The sequence below is a fragment of the Capra hircus genome, chromosome 4, assembly GCF_001704415.2.
Source record: "Capra hircus breed San Clemente chromosome 4, ASM170441v1, whole genome shotgun sequence".
Taxonomy (NCBI): Eukaryota; Metazoa; Chordata; class Mammalia; order Artiodactyla; family Bovidae; genus Capra; species Capra hircus.
This window is the reverse complement of record NC_030811.1, coordinates 84,892,938-84,916,270: the sequence shown is the minus strand read 5'-3', so window position 1 is coordinate 84,916,270 and position 23,333 is coordinate 84,892,938. Positions and strand designations below refer to the sequence as shown.

Genomic DNA, 23,333 nt, shown 5'->3' with positions numbered 1-23,333 from the left:
TTGCAGTCCAAGGGACTCTCAAGGGTCTTCTCCAACACCACAGTTTAAACGCATCAATTCTTCGGCGCTCAGCCTTCTTCACAGTCCAACTCTCACATCCATACATGACCACAGGAAAAACCATGCCTTGACTAGACGGACCTTAGTTGGCAAAGTAATGTCTCTGCTTTTGAATATACTCTCTAGGTTGGTCATAACTTTTCTTCCAAGGAGTAAGCGTCTTTTAATTTCATGGCTACAGTCACCATCTGCAGTGATTTTGGAGCCCCCCAAAAATAAAGTCTGACACTGTTTCCACTGTTTCCCCATCTATTTCCCATGAAGTGATCGGACCAGATGCCATGATCTTCATTTTCTGAATGTTGAGCTTTAAGCCAACTTTTTCACTTTCCTCTTTTACTTTCATCAAGAGGCTTTTTAACTCCTCTTCACTTTCTGCCATAAGAGTGGTGTCATAGGTAAGTGAAAAAAAACTTATAAAATTGATCTTGGATAAAATATAACTTATTTTTAAAATTTATGTTTATTTTACTTTTTCACCACACCATGTGGCTTGTGGGATCTTAGTTCCTCAACCAGGAATCAAACTCAGGCCCTTGGTAGAGAAAACAGAGTCCTAACCACTGGACTGCCGGGGAATTCCCAAAATACACCTTTTTAAATGACTACTATTTTGTGAAGAAAAATTATTTTAATTAACTGCTTAATATTTTATATATGTCAAAGGATGTCAGCATCTTATAAAATATGTAAACTTAAGTGGCATCATAATCAGAGTAATTTTTTTAAAGAAGGTGAAAAGCAAAGGACATTGCTAAAAGTTTGTGCAAGATCATTCTGTCCATTTTAAAAGCAAAGATGAGGGGTAGAAATGGAAAACAGTACACTGAATTAAATAGGCTAGATGGATAGACATATAAAAATTAAAACATGTATGTAACATAGTAAGATCCAATGCAAAGGACATATTTAATTATAGCATATGTCATTGCTATATTTTGAATATACCATTGCGTACAGTATGTTGTTAAATTCTAAGTATCCCATGAGGTTATTTAAATTCTCTGTTTTTTCCTTTGAAACTAGAACTGTTTCTGGAAAAGAGACCAGGAGAAGCCTAATCCTTTTAATCTCTTGTGTGTGCCCATGTCCAACTCCTCACAACCCCGTGACCTATAGCCCACTAAGCTACTCTCTCTACAGGATTTCCCAGGCAAGAATCATGGAGTGGGTTGCCATTCTCTTCTCCAGGGGATCTTCCCAACCCAGGGATTGAACCCGTGTTTAGGAAGGCAGATTCTTTACTTGCTGAATCATTGGGGAAGCTCCTGCATTAATTTGGCTGCACTGGGTCTTTGAGGCATGTGGGATCTAGTTCCCTGACCAGGGATCAAACCTGGGCCTCCTGCATTGGGAGCGTGGTGTCTTAACCACTGGATCATCAGGGAAGTCCCTTTAATTTAATCTTTTAGTACAAGTGAAAATCTTAAGGTCAAATATTATACATATTCACCAAGGTTTATTCTATTTTGATTGTAAGGATTTATATGATGCTATTATTTGATTGGATAGTTATATTCTCGTTCTTTAAAAACAACATCATTTAATTTTTTATTGAAATATAGTTGATTTAAACAATGTTGTATAAATTATTGCTATACAGCAAAATGATTCAGTTATTCATATGTGTATGTATGTTTTTAATATTCTATTATAGTTTATCATAGGATATTGAATATAGTTCTCTGTGCTATACAGTAGGAGCTTGTTTATTTATTCTACATATAATAGCTTACATCTGCTAACCCCAACTTCCCACTCCATTCCTTCCCCAGCTCCCTCTGCCTTGGCAGCCGCCAGTCCATTCTTTATGTCCATGATTCTGTTTTTGTTTCATATATAGGTTCATCTGTGTCATATTTTAGATTCCACATTTAAGTGACATCATGTGGTATTTATATTTCTCTTTCTGACTTACTTCACTTAGTGTAATAATCTCTAGTTGCATCCATGTTGCTGAAAATGGCATTTTTTTGCTCTTTTTATGCTGAAACTTGTATACATAAACCAAGTCTTCTTTATTCATTCATCTGTTGGACATTTAGGTTGTTTCCATGTCTTGGCTATTATGAATAGCGCTGCAGTGAGCATAGGGTGCATATATCTTTTTGAATTATAGTTTTGTCTGCCTGTATGCCCAGCGGTGAGATCATTGCATCATATGTTTTTTGATCAACTTCCATATTGTTTTCCACAGTGGCTTCACCAGCTTACATTCTTGCCAACAGTGTAGGAGGGTTCCCTTTTCTCCACATCCTCTTCCGGTTATTTGTACACTTTTTAATGTTGGCCATTTGCATGCAGAATTCCATGCATAGAAGAGCCTGGTGGGTTACAGTCTACGGGGTTGCAAAGAGTCAGACATGACTGAACGATTTTCACATTTTTTTTTTCATTATTACTGGTGTGAGGTGATGCCTCATTGTCATTTTGTACTTCATTTAATTTAAATGAGTAGCTTTGCAAGCACTCGAGACACAATTATATCTTATACTTATATAACAAAATTCAGACCATACCTGCTTAAGCCATAGAAATGGAGTTTATTTGCTTGCATGGTCATTTGTTTGTTTTGGTGGCATCCTGTGATTTTTTTTGTTTGTTTGTTTGTCTTCATATTCTTGAAGGTTATACAATAGTTTCCTGAGATCTCTTTATTTTACAGGCCTTATGAACTGTAGGCATATGTTAAGATCATTACTAAATGTCTTTAGAAAATAATTTGCTTTTGTAGTTAAAAATAATCTTAATAGAAAATTAAGACAAATCAAATACAGTAATTGAAAAATGGCTAATACGCATTGATACTTACTATGTACTGGGCATGGTGTACATAACTTAATCCTTAAACAAATGAGTTAAATACTTCTGTAATCTACTATTTCAGATGTGACAAGTGAGACACAGTGAGATTCAGTAACTTTCCTATCAATAATCAGGAGGCAAGTGGCAGACCTAGGCTTTGCACCTGCCATGTTCAAGCACCATATCAGTCTACTTCTGGAGGAATTATGCAAGATGTAACTGGGGATGTCTAGAACTGTAGGTAGAAGAAATGTAACAAGCAAGCACGTAAGGATAAAAAAATGAAAATTATAATACTGGCTTATACATACAAGTTATAACATTACTTTAAAATTATTTTTAGTGTCTTAATAGCAGAAATAAACCAAATGGGAAAGCATTGACTGGGTCAGAGTCTTGGGAACTTTTGAATTTCTGGTAGTAGCTGGTAGATCAGCTATGGCAAAATTCAGAGCTCTATTGCAGATAACTGTCTTCAGAGACCCAGACCTTTTCTGGGCTAGCAGCCCCTACAATGAGCATGTACAGACTTATCGTGTAATATTCACCTAAGAAAAACTTGATAGTCATCAGTTGTTGAACTCAGTTTGCTAAAGATAAATTTTAAAATGTTAGTGACTTTCACATTTAATTACGTTAAAATTGTCATTTCTTTAACACAGTTGGATCAATTATCATGAAACTAAAATCTGTTATGAAGACTGAGTTTCTAAATTCTGCATATGACTCCTAGTTCCTTTCACACACTGCTTATTTTTATTCCCAAATAGTGTTATGTTTATGAAGTTAATTATTTAAACTTTTCTCACTATGCAGGTGGATGCCTTACATTGTTAGAAATGTTTATTTCCCTTAGGCATTTCATTAAATAGTGAAGAAATAAATAAATTGTGTTAAAGTGTTTAGCACATGCTTTTGTATTTTAAAAAATTCATTTAACTTGTCTTAAGTGTTTTGATCTCAAAAGTACCTGCATTCCTAGAGAATTTATGTGAATATGAAGTTCAGGGTCACATTTTTCCTGCCATATGCTGTTTTTCAGAGTAAGAAGTTTGCTTTTAGATATTGATGGCTGCGTGCTAAGTCAGTTTGGTCGTGTGTGACTCTTTGCAGCTCTATGGACTGTAGCCCCCAGGCTCCTCAGTCCATGAGATTCTCCAGAGAAGAATACTGGAGTGGGTTGCCATTCCTTAATCCAGGGGATCTTCCCCACCCAGGGATAGAACCCACATCTCTTACATCTCCTGCATTGGCAGGCAGGTTCTTTACCACTAGCGCCACCTGGAAAGCCCATCCTTTCTACAAGTGCTGCTTAAGTAAGCATCAGGAGAATATAAGATACCTCCATTGCTTTGAAAGACAAGGTATTTGAGGTGCGCGATTATTTCAGCTGATACCGAGACCATTGGGCCAATAAGTAAATTAGTTTGTTTATATAAAATGTATGTGTTTTCATTGAAGGGTCAATTTTTTAAAGGTTTAAATCCATTTATTGTCCACATAGCAGAAATAGTAGATCAGTATTGTAAAGTCTGAGAAAATCTTTATTGGGCATATAACTCAATATCTAAGTGAATAAATAAATGTGTACTTTAGGAAAGAAAGCTAAAACTTTGTATTATTTATCAAAATATCAGTTTTTGATGCTAATGATATTCTTTAAAGTAATAAAATTGAGGAACCATTCAATAATAAACATAACTTTTTTAATTTCAAGAAAATATAATTGTTTTGCCTTCTTAATTACAGTAATTTCTACTCTGCTTTATTAAATATTTCATTGATTTAAGAATCCCCTTTTAAACTTCAGGGGGCACATATCAGAATATTTGAGGTGTAGGATGTTAAGTTTTAAACAACATTCAGTTTAAATAATGTACATTTATATTTTGAATACAAAATGCAGACATTTGACAAAATATCCTAGAATTCTCATAAAGTGTATCAGAATTCCAAAGGGTAACAAATCAGATTATCTTGGTCATGAAAAGATGCATGGATCAGAATGCTCTCTGGAAAATGAGAATATGGAAAGGAAAATCTTAAACCTTTGAATTGAGGATGAATCACATTTAAAGGCAAATTGACTGTGATTATGCTTTGTTACTTTTTCTGACCCTACAAATTGATAACCATTAGTACTTTTGAGTAGCCAGTTAATATGAGATTTAAGGCTAAGAAAGAAGACTAATAAAGCCATTTACAGTCATATTTTATTAGTTTTTTCTGTGTTTATTATTTGAACAGTTTGGACCTTGGAGGCACTTAATTTCTTTAGAACTTCTTACAGTGTAAGCATGGTTTTGCTGTTACTGTCATGTTCAAGAAAAAATCTAACCCACAATATTAAATCTAACAGGTTACACATGTATGTTCTGAAATCTCACTATTCTATTATTTTTTTTGTTGAGTTGGATTCAACTGGGGTAAGATCCTAGAGGATTTAATCAGGCTTTAAGTGCAAGGCTATATAAGGCATGCGAACTCAAGTAACATGTAACAGTGGTTCTTTGTTGAGCACAGGTTTATTCAACAATATACTTTCAGTGTAGTTTAGAAATAGAAACATTATGTTTAAACCACTGCAAAATATAAGTGGAACTACTATAATTTATTCTTACTGAGTTTAGCATGTAAGTTTCCTTTTTCATTATTTCTGAAAAATCAGGTAATCTGTCATACTCCCTGGAATATATGAATTGATGAGGAATTCATGACATCTGAAGGCAGTTGTTGTTGTTTAGTTGCTCAGTCATGTCCAACTTTTTGCCACCCCACTGTCCATGGAATTTCCCAGGCAAGATTGCTGGAGTGGGTTGCCATTTCCTCCTCCAGGGGATCTTCACGACCCAGGAATGAAACCCAGGTCTCCTACATTGCAGGCAGATTCTCTAACATCTGAGCCACCAGGGACACACAGCTATTTATAAATGAAGAAATCAAGGATTCTTTTCCTCCTTTCCCAAACCTACACACACACACACACACACACACACACACACACACACACACACACACACCTGAAAAAGAACCCTAAGTTCAGGTTTTTCAGGTATGAAGACTTATATTGTATTTTAATTCTTATCCTAAGTATAGAATCTAGTTTTTCACCATAATTATACATTCTTACCTCAGTGACTTTTGGAACAAACAGATATAAGTAAGACAAATTAATGAAGTTCAAATGTGAAATTTTATATCCCTTGCTCCTCAAATAATATCTTTGACAATTTACCATCCATCTAATAAGTTCTGGACTCTGTATTCCTTTGGGAAATGGCATAAGGCCTTCTTGAGTGTGAGATTATGTATTTGAATCTCTGATTTAGTGGAACAGTGTGTAAAACTCTCTCATAATCAGAACACTCCCTATTGGCTTCACATCTGAAGATCCCCAAGAGTGCTGTTTGTCCCAGTGCACATCTGGAACAGATTACGTGCAGTTAATTGGCTCCAGGTCGAGCTTGTTACAGACAGTAGCGCGCAGTATAACCTATGCAATTCACCAAATCCACCACTTTAGGTTAAATCACACCTACTTCTGTAATTCTTCCCAGATGCGGGATACACACACTTATGGGTACAAAACACACACACACACACACACACATACACACTAACATACACTGGAAGATAGCAAAGTATCGATAGATTAGTGGAGAGGCTGTTGGCAATACATTTAACCCAAAAGTGATCTCAATTAAAAGTTTAACTGTTGAATTTAAAGGACGGTTGGGAGGAGAAAAAAAGAATTAGGAACAGCAGATTATAGATAGTGGCTGTTTTATAGGAGAAACATATATAAAGTTTTAAAAAACATTTCAGGAGGTTCAGAATTTTTGATATTTTGTCCGTCACCCTTAACAAATGTTTCAGCACGTGTGGGCACTTACTGGAATGCCACAGTAGCAAGGAAAGCAGTGCTTTGATTTTTAACTTATTTAACAATATTAATGAGTTAGGTAACAGGGAACAGTATGACTACTGTTCATTGAAAACCAAAACATCAATCTTCTTAACATAGTGTTGGAGGCACAGGGCATGTCTTAGCGATTAATGACCAGTTGGAGGAGTAGATATCTCAATACATAGCTAAGGGCCATTAACCCCAACTGGTCATTAATTCACAGGAAATGTCCTGTACTGAGGTCATTATTGCTAATAAAATGCACACACAGAAAGTTTCCTCTCTTTTGCCTGTGTACATCAATATGCATTCACACTGCATGCACAGTTACATGTCATAAAAGAATAGTATTACACATGTCCAGAAGCGCAGGAAAACTAAACCTAATGAGAAATTTCATATACTTAAACTCTTTGTTGCTGTTGCTTAGTCACTAAGTTGTGTTCGACTCTTTTCTGACCCCATGGACTGTAGCCCTCCAGGCTCCTCTGTCCATGGGATTTCCCAGGCAAGAATACTAGAGTGGTTTGCCATTTCATTCTCCAGGGGATCTTCCCCACTCAGGGATCAAATCTGTGTCTACTGCTTTGGTAGTCAGATTCTTTACTACTGAACCACCAGGAAAGCCCTAGTTTAATCCTGACATTCAGCTAACCTTTCAGTCTTTTTGGAGACTGTGGGTAGGTGGGAGTATGCATGTTAGTATGGCAAAGCTGTGGATCTACTGTGATCAGATACCCATGTTCTGCTAACACGACGATGCTGGGAAAATTGAAAATAACAGGCAAGTGGGATCAAAAAAAGCACTGATGAAAACAGATGATAACAGCACTCATGGTCTAAGACTAAAGGCAGTGTGAATAACTGCATCATTTGAGTTCTACTATATTAGATATCAGAACAGGCATGAGGAACATTTAAGTGTTAGGCTGAACTACTCTTCGGTTTCCTCTCTCCTTCACCCACTGAATCATGCTACCTCCCTTACCCGTTGTTTTTTTGTTTTTTTTTTGTTTTTTTTTTTTATCATGCTTCCAGCTGTTTTGGAACCCTTCACTAGGTATTATTGTCATCTGGAACTGTCTCTCCTTTTTTTTCTCTCCTTTTTTATTTTCTTTCTCTGTGAAACCAGCTTTGTCTTACTTAAACCTATATTAAACTCCTTTGATTGTCTTCCATAGCATCATATCAATATCTTGATATTAGCAGTTATTTCTTGGGAGTTTATTATTTGTATCTAATCAACTGCTCCTTTTAGAAAAGACTCTTATCTTTCTTCTCACCTTAATAAATGTTTAGAGGTGAGTTATGGTGTTAGTGACCAGGAATATATATATAATATATATTGTTAAGTGTATATTCCTTAAAAAATATTTTGTTTGCCAAAAAACACGTTTTTAAGGAGAATCTATAACACAAAGAATGTATCTGTGTTTTACAGGCATAAATGTAAAATTAAAAAGGTGAAGAAATAAATTTTTTAAGACACCAAGTAATTGAAAGCTCATATAATTTAAAACTAATTCTTATAAATTTTTCTGTAGACCAATTAAGTGTTTTGTGCCAACAGTGTATGTGTTGTCCTAATAGTTTTTATATAATATAAAACTTTAGTCTTTTAGAGTTTGTTTCTAAAATGTTATTTACTGAGGGACTTCATTAGTGTTTTATTCTAAAATATATATTTTTACTTAAATTATTAAAGCTAGAATTTTCATTAAGGGCTGCTGATAGTATGGATCTTTTATGTCAGACTGAAATTTCTGTTTTCTCTTAAATTATATCATTCAGTTCAGTTTAGTTGCTCAGTCATGTCTGACTCTTTGCAGCCCCTTGGACTGCAGCCCACTAGGCTTACCTGTCCATCACCAACTCCTGGAGCTTGCTCAAACTCATGTCCACTGATGCCATCAAACCATCTCATCCTCTGTCATCACTTTCTCCTCCCGCCATCTTTCCCAGGTTTGGGGTCTTTTCTAATGAGTCAGTTCTTCACCATGTGGCCAAAGTATTGGAGCTTCAGCTTTAGCATAATTCCTTCCAATGAATATTCTGGGCTCATTTCCTTTAGGACTGACTGGTTTGATCTCCCTGCAGTCCAAGGGAATCTCAAGAGTCTTCTCCAACACCACAGTTCAAGAGCATCAATTCTTTGGTACTCAACTTTCTTTATGGTCCAACTCTCACATCCATGCATGACTACTGGAAAAACCATATCTTTGACTAGACCCATCTTTGTTGGCAAAATAATGTCTCTGCTTTTTAATATGCTGTCTAGGTTGGTCATAAATTTTCATGGCTGCAGTCACCATCTGCAGGGATTTTGGAGCCCAAGAAAATAAATCTCTCACTGTTCCCATTGTTTCCCCATCTACCTGCCATGCAGATGCCATTTGATTTTCTGAATGTTAACTTTTAAGCCGTTTTTTCACTCTCCTCATTCAGTTTCATTGATATGCTCTTTAGTTCCTCTTCACTGTCTGCCATAAGGGTGGTGTCATCTGCATATCTGAGGTTATTATATTTCTCCCAGCAATCTTGATTCTAGCTTGTGTTTCATCCAGCCTGGAATGTCCCATGGGGTACTCTGCATATAAGTTAAATAAGCAGGGTGACATTATACAGCCTTGACATACTCCTTTCCCAATTTGGAACCAGTCCATTGTTCCATGTCTGGTTCTAACTGTTGCTTCTTGACCTGCCTACAGATTTCACAGGGGACAGGTAAGGTGGTCTGGTATTCCCATCTCTTGAAGAATTTTCCACAGTTTGTTAAATCGACAGAGTCTAAGACTTTGGTGTAGTCAATACAGCAAAAATAGATGTTTTTCTGGAATTTCTTGCTTTTTCTATGGTCCAATGGATGTTGGCAATTAGATCTCTGGAATCATCACAAAATGTCAAGCAAATGTGAAGAATATTTGTGGGGCATATTTGGTACATTATTCTTAAATGAGTATTTAAATCAACTTGATTCTTTTCATTTGTAGTAATCTTCTAAATCAAAGAATTAAATATGCACAGATTACACAAAGATAGAATAGTTTGGTACTTCCTACAGGTAATTAAAGTAACTGAGAAAACATAGTGTATTAAGCATTCATGTTGAACACTTCATGAATAAACAACATATAATCTGTAATGTATTCTTAGAATATTTGTCTTATGTATAAAATTAATACATATATAATTTGTTTTATTTCACCTTCTGAGACTGATTTTGACTTCTGAGATTTAAGATAAATTTAAGGAATCTTTATTCAAAGTCATTCTAATAAAAGCATTTTAATAAAGAGTTGATCTTCCATAAGAAAAATACTCTTAATAGACTTTCTCTTAAAATTAACCATATAGGCATATAGTATTTATTTTGATATTAAATAATTAGATAATTAGTAAAGTATAATATTTTTTCATTATGGCTTAATTTTCAGTAAGGAAGTACAGAAATTATTGATACTTGAAGCAGGTACCACATCTGGAATCCTTCCCAGAAGCAGGCAAAGCATTATTGCTCCTATGAGTTATGTCTTAGAAAATATCGAGGAGAGGGAAGACTTTTCAAGAGTTGAAAATAACTTGATTGTGACATAATGAAAAGCACATAAAATACTTTGGGGCTAAGGAGGCTGATTCTATCTAAAGTCTGGAACAAACATTTTAATTCATCTTTTATTTGCCATATGACCTTGAAAGAATTATTAAAATGTGTACTTCAGTTTCCTCCTCTGTAAAATGAGGAAAATATATAATTACCTGTCTTTCTTGGATGTCACTAGCATCAATAAAAAATGAATGGCGGCATGTTAAAAATTTTAAGAGTATATTTGAGCAAAAATCAATCTGAATTGTGTGATACCAAACTGAAGTATCAAACACTAATACTGAAAAAGCTGAAGTAGAAAGGTTCTATGAAGCGCTAAAAGACCTTCTAGAACTAACAACAAAAAAGATATCCTTTTCAACATGGGGAGTGGAATTCAAAAGTGGAAAGTGAAGAGATAACTGTAGTAACAGACAAGTTTGGCCTGGAGTACAAAATGAAGCAGGGCATAGGCTAACAGAGTTTTGCCAAGAGAATGCACTGATCTTAGCAAACACTCTCTGCCAACAGCACAAGAGATGACTTTACACATGGACATCACCAGATGGTCAATACCAAAATCAGATTGATTATATTATTTGCAGTCAAAGATGGAAAAGCTCTATACAGTCAGCAAAAACAAGACCAGAATCTGTGGCTCAGACATGAACTCTTTATTGCAAAATTCAGACTTTAATTGAAGAAAGTAGCGAAAACCACCAGACCATTCAGGCATGACCTAAATCAAATCCCTCATGACTGTACAGTGGAAGTGAGAAATAGATTCAATAGACAGAGTGCCTGAAGAAGTATGGATGAAGGTTTGTAACATTGTACAGGAGGCTGTGATCAAGACCATCCCCAAGAAGTAGAAATGCAAAAAGCAAAATGGCTGAGGAGGCCTTACAAATAGCTGAGACAAGAAGAGATGTAAAAGGCAAAGAAGAAAAGGAAAGATACACCCATTTGATGCAGAGTTCCAAAGAATAGCAAGGAGAGATAACAAAGTCTTCCTCAGTGAATAATGCAAAGAAATAGAGGAAAACAGTAGAATGGGAAAGACTAGAGATCTCTTCCAGAAAATTAGAGATACCACGGGAACTTTTCATGCAAAGATGGACACAATAAAGGACAGAAATGGTACAGACTTAACAGAAGCAGCAGATATTAAGAAGAGGTGGTAAGAATTCACAGAAGTTCTTCATGACCCAGATAATGACGATGGTGTGATCACCAACCTAGAGCCAGACATCCTGGAGTCTGAAGTCAAGTGGGCATTAGGAAACATCACTATGATCAAAGCTATTGGATGTGATGGAATTCTGGCTGAACTATTTCAAATCCTAAAAGATGATGCTGTTAAAGTGCTGCACTCAATACGCTAGCAAATTTGGAAACAACCATTTCAACGGACTGGTTCCAAATTGGGAAAGGAGTACATCAAGGCTGTATATTGTCACCCTGCTTATTTAACTTATATGTAGAGTACATGATGCTGAATGCTGACTGGATGAAATACAAGCTGGAATCAAGATTGCTGGGGGAAATATCAGTAACTTAAGATATGCAGATGACACCACCCTTAGGCAGAAAGTAAAAAGGAACTAAAGAGTCTCTTAATGAAGGTGAAAGAGGAGAGTGAAAATGCTGGCTTAAAAATCAACATTCAAGAAACTAAGTTCATGGCATCTGGTCCCATCACTGGATGGCAAATAGATGCGGAAACAATGGAAACAGTGAGAGACTTTTATTTTCTTGGGCTCCAAAATCACTGCAGATGGTGACTGCAGCCCTGAAATTGAAATATGCTTGCTTCTTGGAAGAAAAGCTTTGACACACCTAGACAGCATATTAAAAAGCAGAGATGTCAGTTTGCCAACAAACATTAATCTAGTCAAAGCTATGGTTTTTCCAGTAGTCATGTTTGAATATGAGAGTTGGACCATAAGGAAAGTTGAGTAGCAAATAATTGATGCTTTTGAACTGTGGTGTTGGAGAAGACTCTTGAGATTCCCTTGGAATGCAGGGAGATCAAACCAGTCAATCCTAAAGGAAATGAGCCCTGAATATTCAATGGAAGGACTTATGCTGAAGCTGAAGCTCCAATACTTTGGCCAGCTGGTGAAGAACTGACTCATTAGATAAAGACACCCATGCTGGGAACGATTGAAGTCTGGACAGAGGATGAGATGGTTTGATGGCATCAGCAACTCAGTGAATATGAGTTTGAGCAGGCTCTGGCATTTGGTGATGGAGATGGAAGCCTGGCATGCTGCAGTCCATGGGGTTGCAAAGAGTCTGACACAACTGAGCAACTAAACTGAACTGAAACTGAAAGTGGTTAAGAGCACTCCACTGATAGATGGATACTAGGGGAAAGATTTACCTAAAGAAACTTTCCAAAACAGGAAGACTATTTGATTGTCTATACCTTAAAGCCTAGTTAACTGTTTGATTGGTTGTGCCTAGTGTTATAAATTTGTACTTTTGAGGCATTTACAGGCTTAGGCTTTGTTCAATTAGATAGGCTACATGGCACTAGAGAAACCTCAATCTAATGACATACTTGTTTAATTTATCAGCATTAGGTCATTTAATTTATGTAAACCAGGTTTTTTCTTCTCTTTCTTTTTTATTTTCTAAATTATGAAAGTAAGATAACACATTATAGGAGACTTGGAAAATATAGAACAAAGTTACATATAGTTCCTCTATATATTACAATTATTTTTTAAGTAAGTAAATTAAGATTTTAGTTGGAGTTTCAATATCAAACTCACAAAAATTAATAGAATGAATATACAGAAAAGTAGAAGTGTGTAGTAGACATGAAAAGCACCATGAACCAATTCAACGTAATTAAGAATTATACAATTTTCACAAGATAGCAGGATACAAATTTTGTCCAAGTTTCCATAGAGTATAAACTAGGAGACACTGTAACATATCCAAGAACATAAAGGAAGGTGCAAAAATTTCATGGTTTAAAGCTATTGAAATCATATAGTCTGTTCTCTTGTTACTGTGGAATTATGTTAGAAATCATATCAAAATATATTTGAAAATTACCCATATATTTTCAACTACAATGTGACATTTACCAAGGAGATATTTGACTTACCCATTTAAAGCCTCACTAAAGTTAGAAGACTGAAAAAAACATAGAGGGTGATTGTAGAGAAGAACGTATTTAAATTAGAAATTAATATCAAAATGAGAGAGTAATATCAAAGATATTTTAAAAACTCCATGTATTTGGAATTTAAATGTCCACTTTTAAATGATGGATATGTTTGAAAAGCCATAACGTGGAAGATTAGAAAATATTTGTAACAGAATAAAAATGAAATGGAGAAGGCAATGGCAATCCACTCTAGTACTCTTGCCTAGAAAATCCCATGGACAGAGGGGCCTCGTAGGCTGCAGTCCATGGGGTCATTAGGAGTCAGACATGACTGAGCGACTTCACTTTCACTTGTCACTTTTGTGCATTGGAGAAGAAAATAGCAACCCACTCCAGTAGGCTTGCCTCTAGAATCCCAGGGACGAGGGAGCCTCGTGGGCTGCCGTCTATGGGGTTGCACAGTGTCGGACACGACTGAAGCGACTTAGCAACAACAGCAATAGCAAAAATGAAAAGGGAATTTATCAGAATTTGTTGCATGCAGCTGAACCTGCTCAATGCAATTAAATAAATATGGATTCTTGACTAGGGTAAAAAAACATGCAATGAACAATAGCATAAGATTTTTACACCACTTTTTTTTTTTTTTTACTTTTCTGAATGTTGAGTTTTAAGCCAATCTTTTCACTCTCCTCTTTCACTTTCATCAAGAGGCTCTTTAGTTCTTCTCTTTCTGCCATAAGGGTGGTGTCATTTACACCACTTTTTAAAAAGTACCAGTTCATGTAAATACTCAATGAATATTATTTATAATTATTATTATAAGACTTAGTTGGAAATATGTGAGTTTTGATTTATTCCATGTCTTAACAAAGACAACCAAGGCAGCTTGATTGTGGCAACCTATAATAACTATGTCCTCTTTTAAATTTTTTTCTTCTACAGTATTTTATATTCAGTGCCACCCTGTGTGGAATAATATAGGTTGCAGGTAAGACTGCCTTGTCCAAGGTCTAAAATCTGTACTGGCGGCCCTGACCAGATCATGTTTAATTGTCCCAATTATAGGTATACTTGGGAATATTTTTTGGTCAGAAACAAAAGAACTCTCTCAAAATGATAGTTTTTATTCAGTTTTACTTGAGGATCTTTCTCTTTGAGGAAGGTAGGAGGCAAGAGTAGGCTTCTACCAGTATTCTTTTCTGACCACGAATCCATCAAGATACAGAAAGAATTGGTTCCTCCTATATTTGCATAAAACAAGACAAACATTTTAGTAGAAGAAGGGATGCTAATTAACCTAAGTAGTTGAAGTTTTTGTTTTGCACTCATCTCCATGTCTGAATAAAGCCAGCTGTTTATTTATTACATTTTTATTATTCAGTTCTGATTCATTCCCCCTGCAACAATTTGTAAGAGCAGAACAAGAGAGAAGGAGAAATTATTTTTTAAAAAAACATACATTCAGAAAGCTATAATTTACTAAGTACAGAGAAATCTGCAAACTGCTGTATTAATAGTTGTTTTCTTCTTTTTAGATTCAGTTAACACTGTTTGAAAGAGAACATTGTTTTCATCATGGTTGTTACTAAAGATGAGAGACCAAAGTCCAGAAGCCGCAATTTTCATCTTTTTCATGCCTTGATGATGATAAGCATGACCATGCTGTTTCTTCCAGTCATTAGAACTTCTAAGCAAAATATTCCACGACTCAAGCTAACCTACAAAGGTAAATGTGTCAGTGTTTTCCAGCATCTCTTCTTTTATTTAGAAACGCATGCTGAGTTCAGTGAAATGTTTGTAATCAGTTAATAATAACATATTATAGAACAAAAAGCCCAATTATTTATTTTTCTTGGTGAAGAAAATAGATGTAAAAACTGTCCATGTATACTTTCAGTTCATTATTTACAAGTATTAACTATTGATTAGCATAATTAGGAAATTTTTATCCTCAAGTTGCAGTCAGCTTGTATTAAAACAAATCAATCCCTAGATATGGTCAGGCCACTCAAGATGGTTTTTCTCTTGCTCTCTGTAAGTCTCCTGCTCAACCAGTACCCGCTTCACCTACATCTGCCAGACTCCTACATGCTTGCTTAGGCTCCAGCTAATGATTGTTCTAACTTTTAGCCACCAAGATAGCCTATCAAAGCGGAGGAAGGGGTTTCTGCTGATTGCCCTGGTAACTGATGAGCCAACCTGTTGTCAATTCTTTCTGTAAATGGTAACATCGCCCCACCTCCCTCCCCGCTACCCCCTAACCCCCGGCCTCTGGGAGTGAAGCCTGCTGCCATGTTCTGCTTTGGGGTCAGTCATAACCTCTGTAGGGTGTTGCTCTAAGATCTTACTTCAGACATGTAAGCTCCCCTTCTGTTAAACCACTGATATTTCTGTCGCTGACCCTGGGCTCTTTCTTTGGTCTTGAAGCTGGGCAAATAGAGGCCTCCTAGGCCTGCAGTGAGCAACCTAACACCCTAAAAATAGAAAAATTGTTAATTCCATACAGCTGCTACTAATTAGCTTATCCTTGGCATTTTTTAAAAACATTAAGATATCTTCAAAATACTAACAAACTAACATATCTTGAATATCTCAAGCATATACATATTTTATTGTTTAAGAAGTGTGAAAGGCTTAAAACAGATGAGAAAACATTTAAGAAGTGAAATCTAATCACTTTTATATTAATTTAAACATTTAAAAGCAAAGTTTATATGCTAGTATTTAACCATCATGTTTATATGTAAGTGTAATATATAAATATATATATATCGAGAGAGAGAGAGAGAGGATGTGCCGTTTCGTGCTTGAAGATTTTTTTTTCCTGGTATCCCCTTGGCCTCTTTAATACCTTAACTAATGAGAGGAATATAGGGGATTTTCCTTTATTCTGAATTTGGCAGGTAAAAATAATGCTGGCAGTTTTAATCTTTAAGATAAAAAGTTATCTTAGGTAATCTTTTAAAAGATAGCTTTTCAGCTCAAATTAAATATCAATACTAAAGCTAATTTGATGCTTAATGTAAGCATAAGTGGAATTATTTTATCACATACACTACACATTTCATATGTTGGTATTTGTTTTGAAGTTATATCTCATGAACAAACGAGTTAAGCTAGCATCATTATCTTTGAGTTTTTACATTCTTTTCAAACTGCTAGAACAGGTAAAACTAACCTATGGTTTTTAAAAAAATCAAGATATTGCTTTTGCATGGTTGAGGGATGATCATATGGAAAGGAATGTGAGAGGAAACTCCCTTGAATTATGGAAATGTTTTCTATCCTAATAGGGATATGGATACATAATATGGGCTTTTCACAATCCATCATATTACACATGTCTGTTTTGTTTGCCTGTTTTTAAGGCAAATGCCTCTACATTTACCTTAAGTTCCCTGATAACTAAGTTGGTAAAGAATCCTCCTGCAATGCAGGAGATCCTGGTTCAATTCCTGAGTTGGGAGGGTCCACTGGAGAAGAGATTGACTACCCCACTCTGGTATCCTTGGGCTTCCCTTGTGGCTCAGCTGGTAAAGAATCCACTTGCCAAGGGGGAGACCTGGGTTCGATCCCTGGGTTGGGAAGATCCCCTGGAGACGGGAAAGGTTACCTACTCCAGTATTCTAGCCTGGAGAATTCCGTGGACTACAGTCCCTGGGGTTGCAAAGAGTCAGACACTACTGAGCAACTTTCACTTCACTTCCTCACAGAACAGAAAACAAATAGTAAAAGTCAAACAGTTAAAAAAAAAATAGAAAGTTTGAAAATAGATTGAAGGGAAAAAAAAGGAAATATTACCTGGTTTCTGTGATACAGTGAATAATGCCAGAGCATTGTACTGATGAATATAAACATGCAAAATAGACTTGGAAAGAAACTTTAATAATAGTTAATGATTACTCTCTAGGATTCCTCATGAGCAAAGCGTTGGAATAAGGCTTGTGTGTGAATTATGTTATCCTCATCACCACCCTGGGAGGTGGAGATTATTACCATCTTCCTATAAATGAGGATACTGAGGTACAGAGAGATTAAGAAATTAAGGTCTCAAATTAGTTCGTGGCTCAACTCCTGAGCCAGCCCGGTGCTGCTGGGAGCCTGTGTACCTATTCATATTTCTCACACCCTGGACAAGAGCTTTTCTTCCCTGAGGCACTTACCTACCTGACTGATTGTATGATTTCAGTTGTCAAAATCAAATGGGTTTGAAGAAAATCACAGTCTCCGTTTAAGATTACTCAGGAGCCAAAAGAGATTTACAGACTTGTGGGATTTCCTCCCCTCTGATAGTCTTACAGGAAGTAAAGATTGTCATTGTGCTAATTTGTAGTCATAATCAAAATTTTGTATGATTAATTGTAAAATGTTAACTCAAATGTGGTAACTTGATCATTTGAAAATAATGGATAAGGTTCTAAAAATGAAAAAGAATTAAAAACATTAATTTTAGGCAGCTGCTGGTAATTAGCTTATTCTTAATAAGAAAGTTTTGGGGAGCTGAATCTGTTTTTGTACTTGGAATACAAAGTACAAAAGCGTGTAAGAGTTTACAATCTTGTTTTATTTATCTCTCTCTATATTCTATATATTCTCACTTCTCCCAGCACCTAGTACTTATATAAAAGAACTGGTATAAATGTTGGATTCAATGCAATAAGAACTCTGCTTTTTGTGGTTCTTATATTTAGTATACTTTATTTTTTAGGTATTTATTTACAAGTAGGTTATCTGCATTTCAAAAGCAGTAGCAAAGATTGAATGCAGTGAAGTAATTTAAAAAACCTCTGAACTTACCCGTGTTACCCACACACACTCCCTCTCCCCTGCCCCTCCTTCCTCCACCACCCTCCAATAGTGCTCTGTGGCTGCTGTTAGTTATTCACTTCCAGGATATGAGGCTAGAAAATTCAGTTCCAATGAAAAGTTGATTGTAAATTTCAAAAATTATTCATTTTTATGAGCACAAAATCAGCTTTATTTTCCATAACTCAAGCTTCCTTATGTGCAGACCGGAGACACAGCCCATATCAGTAGAGTTAGCTACTTTGAACAGCTGCAAGATTATTTTACAGGATTTCTTAAAGGTCAACAGAAATATAATAACCATTTTATCTAAAGAATGCCCTTTGATAGACTTAGTTTTGAACCTCTGAATCCACAGGAGCTTGTTTGGTTCTTTTGTTGCGTAAAGAGATTCCCTCTCAGTTGAATATTTTGAATTCTTACATATTTATACATGCTAAATCAGTTTCTAGAGTAGTAAGTAAGGAACCTGGAGGTCAGGATGATCTGGGTTTCTGTATTTTGTGTTGTAAGGATAAAATATACATACATATATGGCCTTACAAGGTGGGCTTCTCACAGTGACTTGTATACTTTATACTGTAGATGTATTAGCTATAATTTTTGAAAAATGACCAACTTCAATCTTGAAATTAGTATAAACATTTTGTATATTGTTCTCCTGATGAAGAAACTTACACAAGTTAAGGATATTCATACCCAGGAATCTGTAGTATCTGCAGTGGTGTTTGGAAAACTCCTAAAGATGAAATAGGTAATACAGCTAAAGAGAATGTACAAAAGCTTTGGAAAAGGAAAAGCCGCTCTCTTTTGAATTTCTTTTCCATATAGGAAGGCAAACAATAAACAGGTAAACAAATGAGTGGAGGTTACTTCAATCATGGGTTGTGCCATCCAGGATATAAGGCAAAAGACTGAATCCAGGATCCTAGTTAGATTTTATCATGTCTAAGTTTTAGGACACTATGAAGAACCTTGTTTTTATACCCATTTTATAGATAAGAAACATGAGGTCAGAGCTTGAAGGCCTTGCCCTAAAGCATGAAGCTGTTAAGTGAAAGGACTAAGTTGTGTGTTTCCATCTCTCTAGTTCAGGTCCGTGTTCTTGCCACTTTATGCCCTTGAAAGAGATATTGCATGTTCAGAAATAGAAATATCAAGATATATAAAAGAAGAAGAAAACAAGGCTTCATTATTACATCTTTGGCAATATGCTCTTTTCAGTAACTACCAAGAGTACTAATTATTTTTTGCTCCTCCAAAACTTATATGTGTTTCTGTAGAAAAAAAGCTTGATGTCACCCTTAAAATTTTCGTCTGCTATTATACAAATAAACTTTAGTGTATTTGATAGAATAGTAATTTTGTTGAATTTTCTGAGGAATGAATGGATATCTATTTTTTATTATTTGCAAAGAAATCTGTATAAATGTGAAATGCGGCATGTCTCAAGTAGAGATAACAATTTGAGGCATCTAACTTACTTGATTTGACTAGTCTAATATTGATTCTGTTCATCTTGATTGAGTATAGCAATGAAGAAGGCAGATTCTGAAGCCAAACTGCTTATGTCTGTGAGACATTTGGATGTTTACTTTCTGATTGCAGTTTTCTAAATGCATTAATGTATTTAATAAGGATATTGTGAAGGTATCTTGATTCATGTAAAGCATGAAAAACAGTGTTTGACATAGTAAGCATTTAGTTGTCAGTTATTTTTTGCAAATCATTATTATCTTGCTAGGTATTAATGGTTGTTCCTAGACCACAATTTTCCCTGTGTGAACAAGTTTGAAGAATATTATATAGTTTCCTCCTGGGGATTTACAGCATATATTAAAATTGCCTCTGTTTATTCTCAGAGATTTTCTACTAGAGTTAGTTTCTCTTAGTCCAGTACCACCCACAGACTGTGAATTTATTGAAGGTACTTTCCAGTATTTTTATCTTCATCATATTCTAGTAGTTAACAAGCCTTTGGATCATTATTGACCTTGATAAGAGGAGGGTCTGAGTGGTTGGTAACCTTCAGAGTGGGTTAAAAGGAATCATAAAATCATTCAGAAGCTCCTTTCGAAAGTGGACATTTTTGTTGTCAAATCAATGATTTGCTCTGAATTTATCTCCCCTTATGTACATAGTGAACAAGCATAATCAATCTTATAGGAGGAATCCCCATATATACATGTATATATTTTTTCCCCCATGTGGAGCAAGTCATTGATACTTTAATTTCTAATGAACTCACTTGTTTTCCCAGACATATTTTCCCTAAACTGAGGCTGTGTGTGGGATTGGTTTTTGTCTGGCACATTCAAGGATCCTAAGGAAGACAGTTAAAGGAACAACTATTAATACCTAGCAAGATAATAATGTTTCACAGAAAATAGTAACTGACAGTATGGCTAAAAAGAGATGGAATGGGAGAAATAAGAAAAATGATTAAATCAGAGTTAACAGAAGGGAAGGAGGATCAGATTCTTTCACTGTTGCCATTGTTAAAACATTGGCTTTTAGTCTGAATGTTATGGGAGTCCCCTGGAGAATTTTGAACACAGAGGTGACAGGATCTGACTTTCGTTATTATAGGATCACTCTGGCTTCTGTATTGTATGCAATAAAAAGGAGAGATCAGGAAACTAGGGAGCTAAGTCTGAGAGGATTGTAATAATCCAGATGGGAAATGATGGTCTGTGAGTCAGACTCCTTCTGTGGAGGTAGAAGAAGATGGGAAGGTAGAGCCAATACGGTTTGTTGATGGATTAGAAGTGAATGATGGGTTGGATGGGGTGGATGTGAAGTAAGAGAAAAATCAAGCCTAACCCCATGGTGTGTGTTTGTTTTTTGATCTAAGGATGGAGTTGATATTAATTGAGATGGTGGAGATTGTGAAAGACTGCTGTGTGGGAAGATCAAGTGGGCATATTTATTTGAGAAGTCTTTTAGATATCTAAGTGAAATGCCAAGAAAGTATTTGAGTGTATAATTTCTGGAGTTTATGGGCAGTGTCAGTTGAAGATATGAATTTGGCAGTTAGCATATATAAATTTTAATTCCTTAAGTCAGAGAATTAGAGAAAGAAGGAATGAGCATCAACATGAAGTAAAAGAAGTGCTCAGGTGTGGAGGAGCAAAATCAGAAGTTGTGGTATAGAGGAAGTTATATGAAGAAAGTAAGTAGAGGACTCATCAGCAGTGCCCTGTTTAGCTCTGTCATGAAAGATAAGTAAAAATCAACATTAAATTTAACAACAAAAGTCTATTGTTGACCTTGATAGGAATAGTATCTTCAAGGATGGGAGCCAGAACACAAGCATGCATTCTGGGCTCAGGAACTGGAGATAAGCGTAGATGATTCTTTCAAGGGGTTTTCCTATAATGGAGACATGGGCAGTAGTAGCTGAAAGGACAATGAGATTAATAGAATGTTTTTTTTTTTTTTCTTTTATGAGTAAAACAGCAACGTATTTTTGTGTTAATTGAAATAATCTAGGTGAGGAATAATTAATGATTCAGGAGCAATATGGGATAATCCATACCCTATTGAAGAAAATAATGATAAGACTCAATTTTTTTTCTCTAAAATCAGGCTCCTTTTAGAACATAAGTTAATAAAAGTGGCTTATTTTGCATAATAAACTATTACCTGGTTCATTATCAGTGTCAAATGTTGTCTAGGTGGAAAGAGAGATTAAATAGATATGAAAATATATTCAGTTTGATATAATGACACAGGTTGTAAGTACTACATATGTTTAGAAAATTTATATGTAACGATTTGGAAATAACTCAAAGATTAAATGATAACATCAGAATCACATAAGTAGATAATTAAAAAAACTGATCTGTCTCCTGCCTTTCAGTTCAATAATGTCTGTATTACAACTTGCCTGTAATCTAAAAGATTTATTTAGTAATAATTAAAATCTATTTTCTGGAGTAGGAAATGACAGCCCACTCCAGTATTCTTGCCTGGGAAATCCCATAGACAGAGGAGCCTGGCAGGCTACAATCCAATGGGTCGCAAAGAGTCAGGCACTAATGAACACACACACACACAAAATCTATTTAACAATATATATAAAGCACTTTTCTAAATGTAATTGATCTGTAGAGGTTCACAGAGTGGTAGAAGTTACTAATATTACCATACAAAGGTATCATATAAAAAGTGTCCTGGAATTAAGAGCATATGTGAATCACTGAAGTCTGCACAGTCATCAGCGTCATCCCCACAGCAGGGTGGGGTGAAGGAGAGCTATATGATGAGACGCTTTGATTGTGTCCTGCTTTGCATAAATATGGAAGGAACTTACAAGAGTATAACTTAAGTAAAGGCAAATTTTTCTGGTATTAAACCCAGTTGACCTGTTTTTTTGGTTACAATAGATTCTTTTTCTTTTAAATAGTGGGTTTACTATCTATAAATTATTGAGGAGATAAAAGTTTTTATATGCAATTGCTTTTTGTATGACTTCAATAGCCTAAAATTTGGCTCTATTAAGTACTTCTTACAGTGAGGGTCTTTCAATATATGTATAAAATATAAATTTATGGATAGTTTAAAAGTGAATGTCATTGGGTCTTTTTAACAAAATTTGATGAATGCCTCTCAAGAACTTGTAATATACCTTTTGCATCTTCCTAAGAGTCCTTTAAACATGCTATTTTAATCCTATTAATTAAAAAGAGGCATAAATTAAAACTAAAGTGCTTTTTACTTAGAAAGATACTCATAAAGAGGTTTATTTCACTAAAGCCACAGTGAGCCAGACACAGTCTAGAAAATAAGACAAATATTTCAGTAATCCCAATGGAATAGTGAAGTGGGGGAAGTGATAGAAGTGTACTCATTGATCTTAAAATATAAAATATAGCTGTAGTGGGTGATCGGGCTTAGAGTTAGAAGACCTAGATATGTTTTTACTCTCTCTTTGGCATGTACTGTTCTTACACCATTAAAATAGTTGGTTGCTCATTCTGAGTCTAGGTTTTCTTATCTGAAAATTATAGATAATCCTTCTGGTTCTCCTTAAGGATCAAATT

The 23,333-nt window shown here is 35.4% G+C and overlaps 1 protein-coding gene across 1 annotated transcript in view; it reads left to right on the top strand.

Moving 5' to 3' along the window:
* SEMA3D (semaphorin 3D) overlaps positions 1–23,333 on the top strand; it is a 199,840-nt gene that overhangs the window by 35,241 nt on the left and 141,266 nt on the right. The window contains exon 2 of the mRNA XM_005679075.3: positions 15,018–15,208. Coding sequence (XP_005679132.1) covers positions 15,058–15,208 — 151 coding nt within the window. The 5' untranslated portion in view covers positions 15,018–15,057. The remainder of the gene's footprint in view (positions 1–15,017; positions 15,209–23,333) is intronic.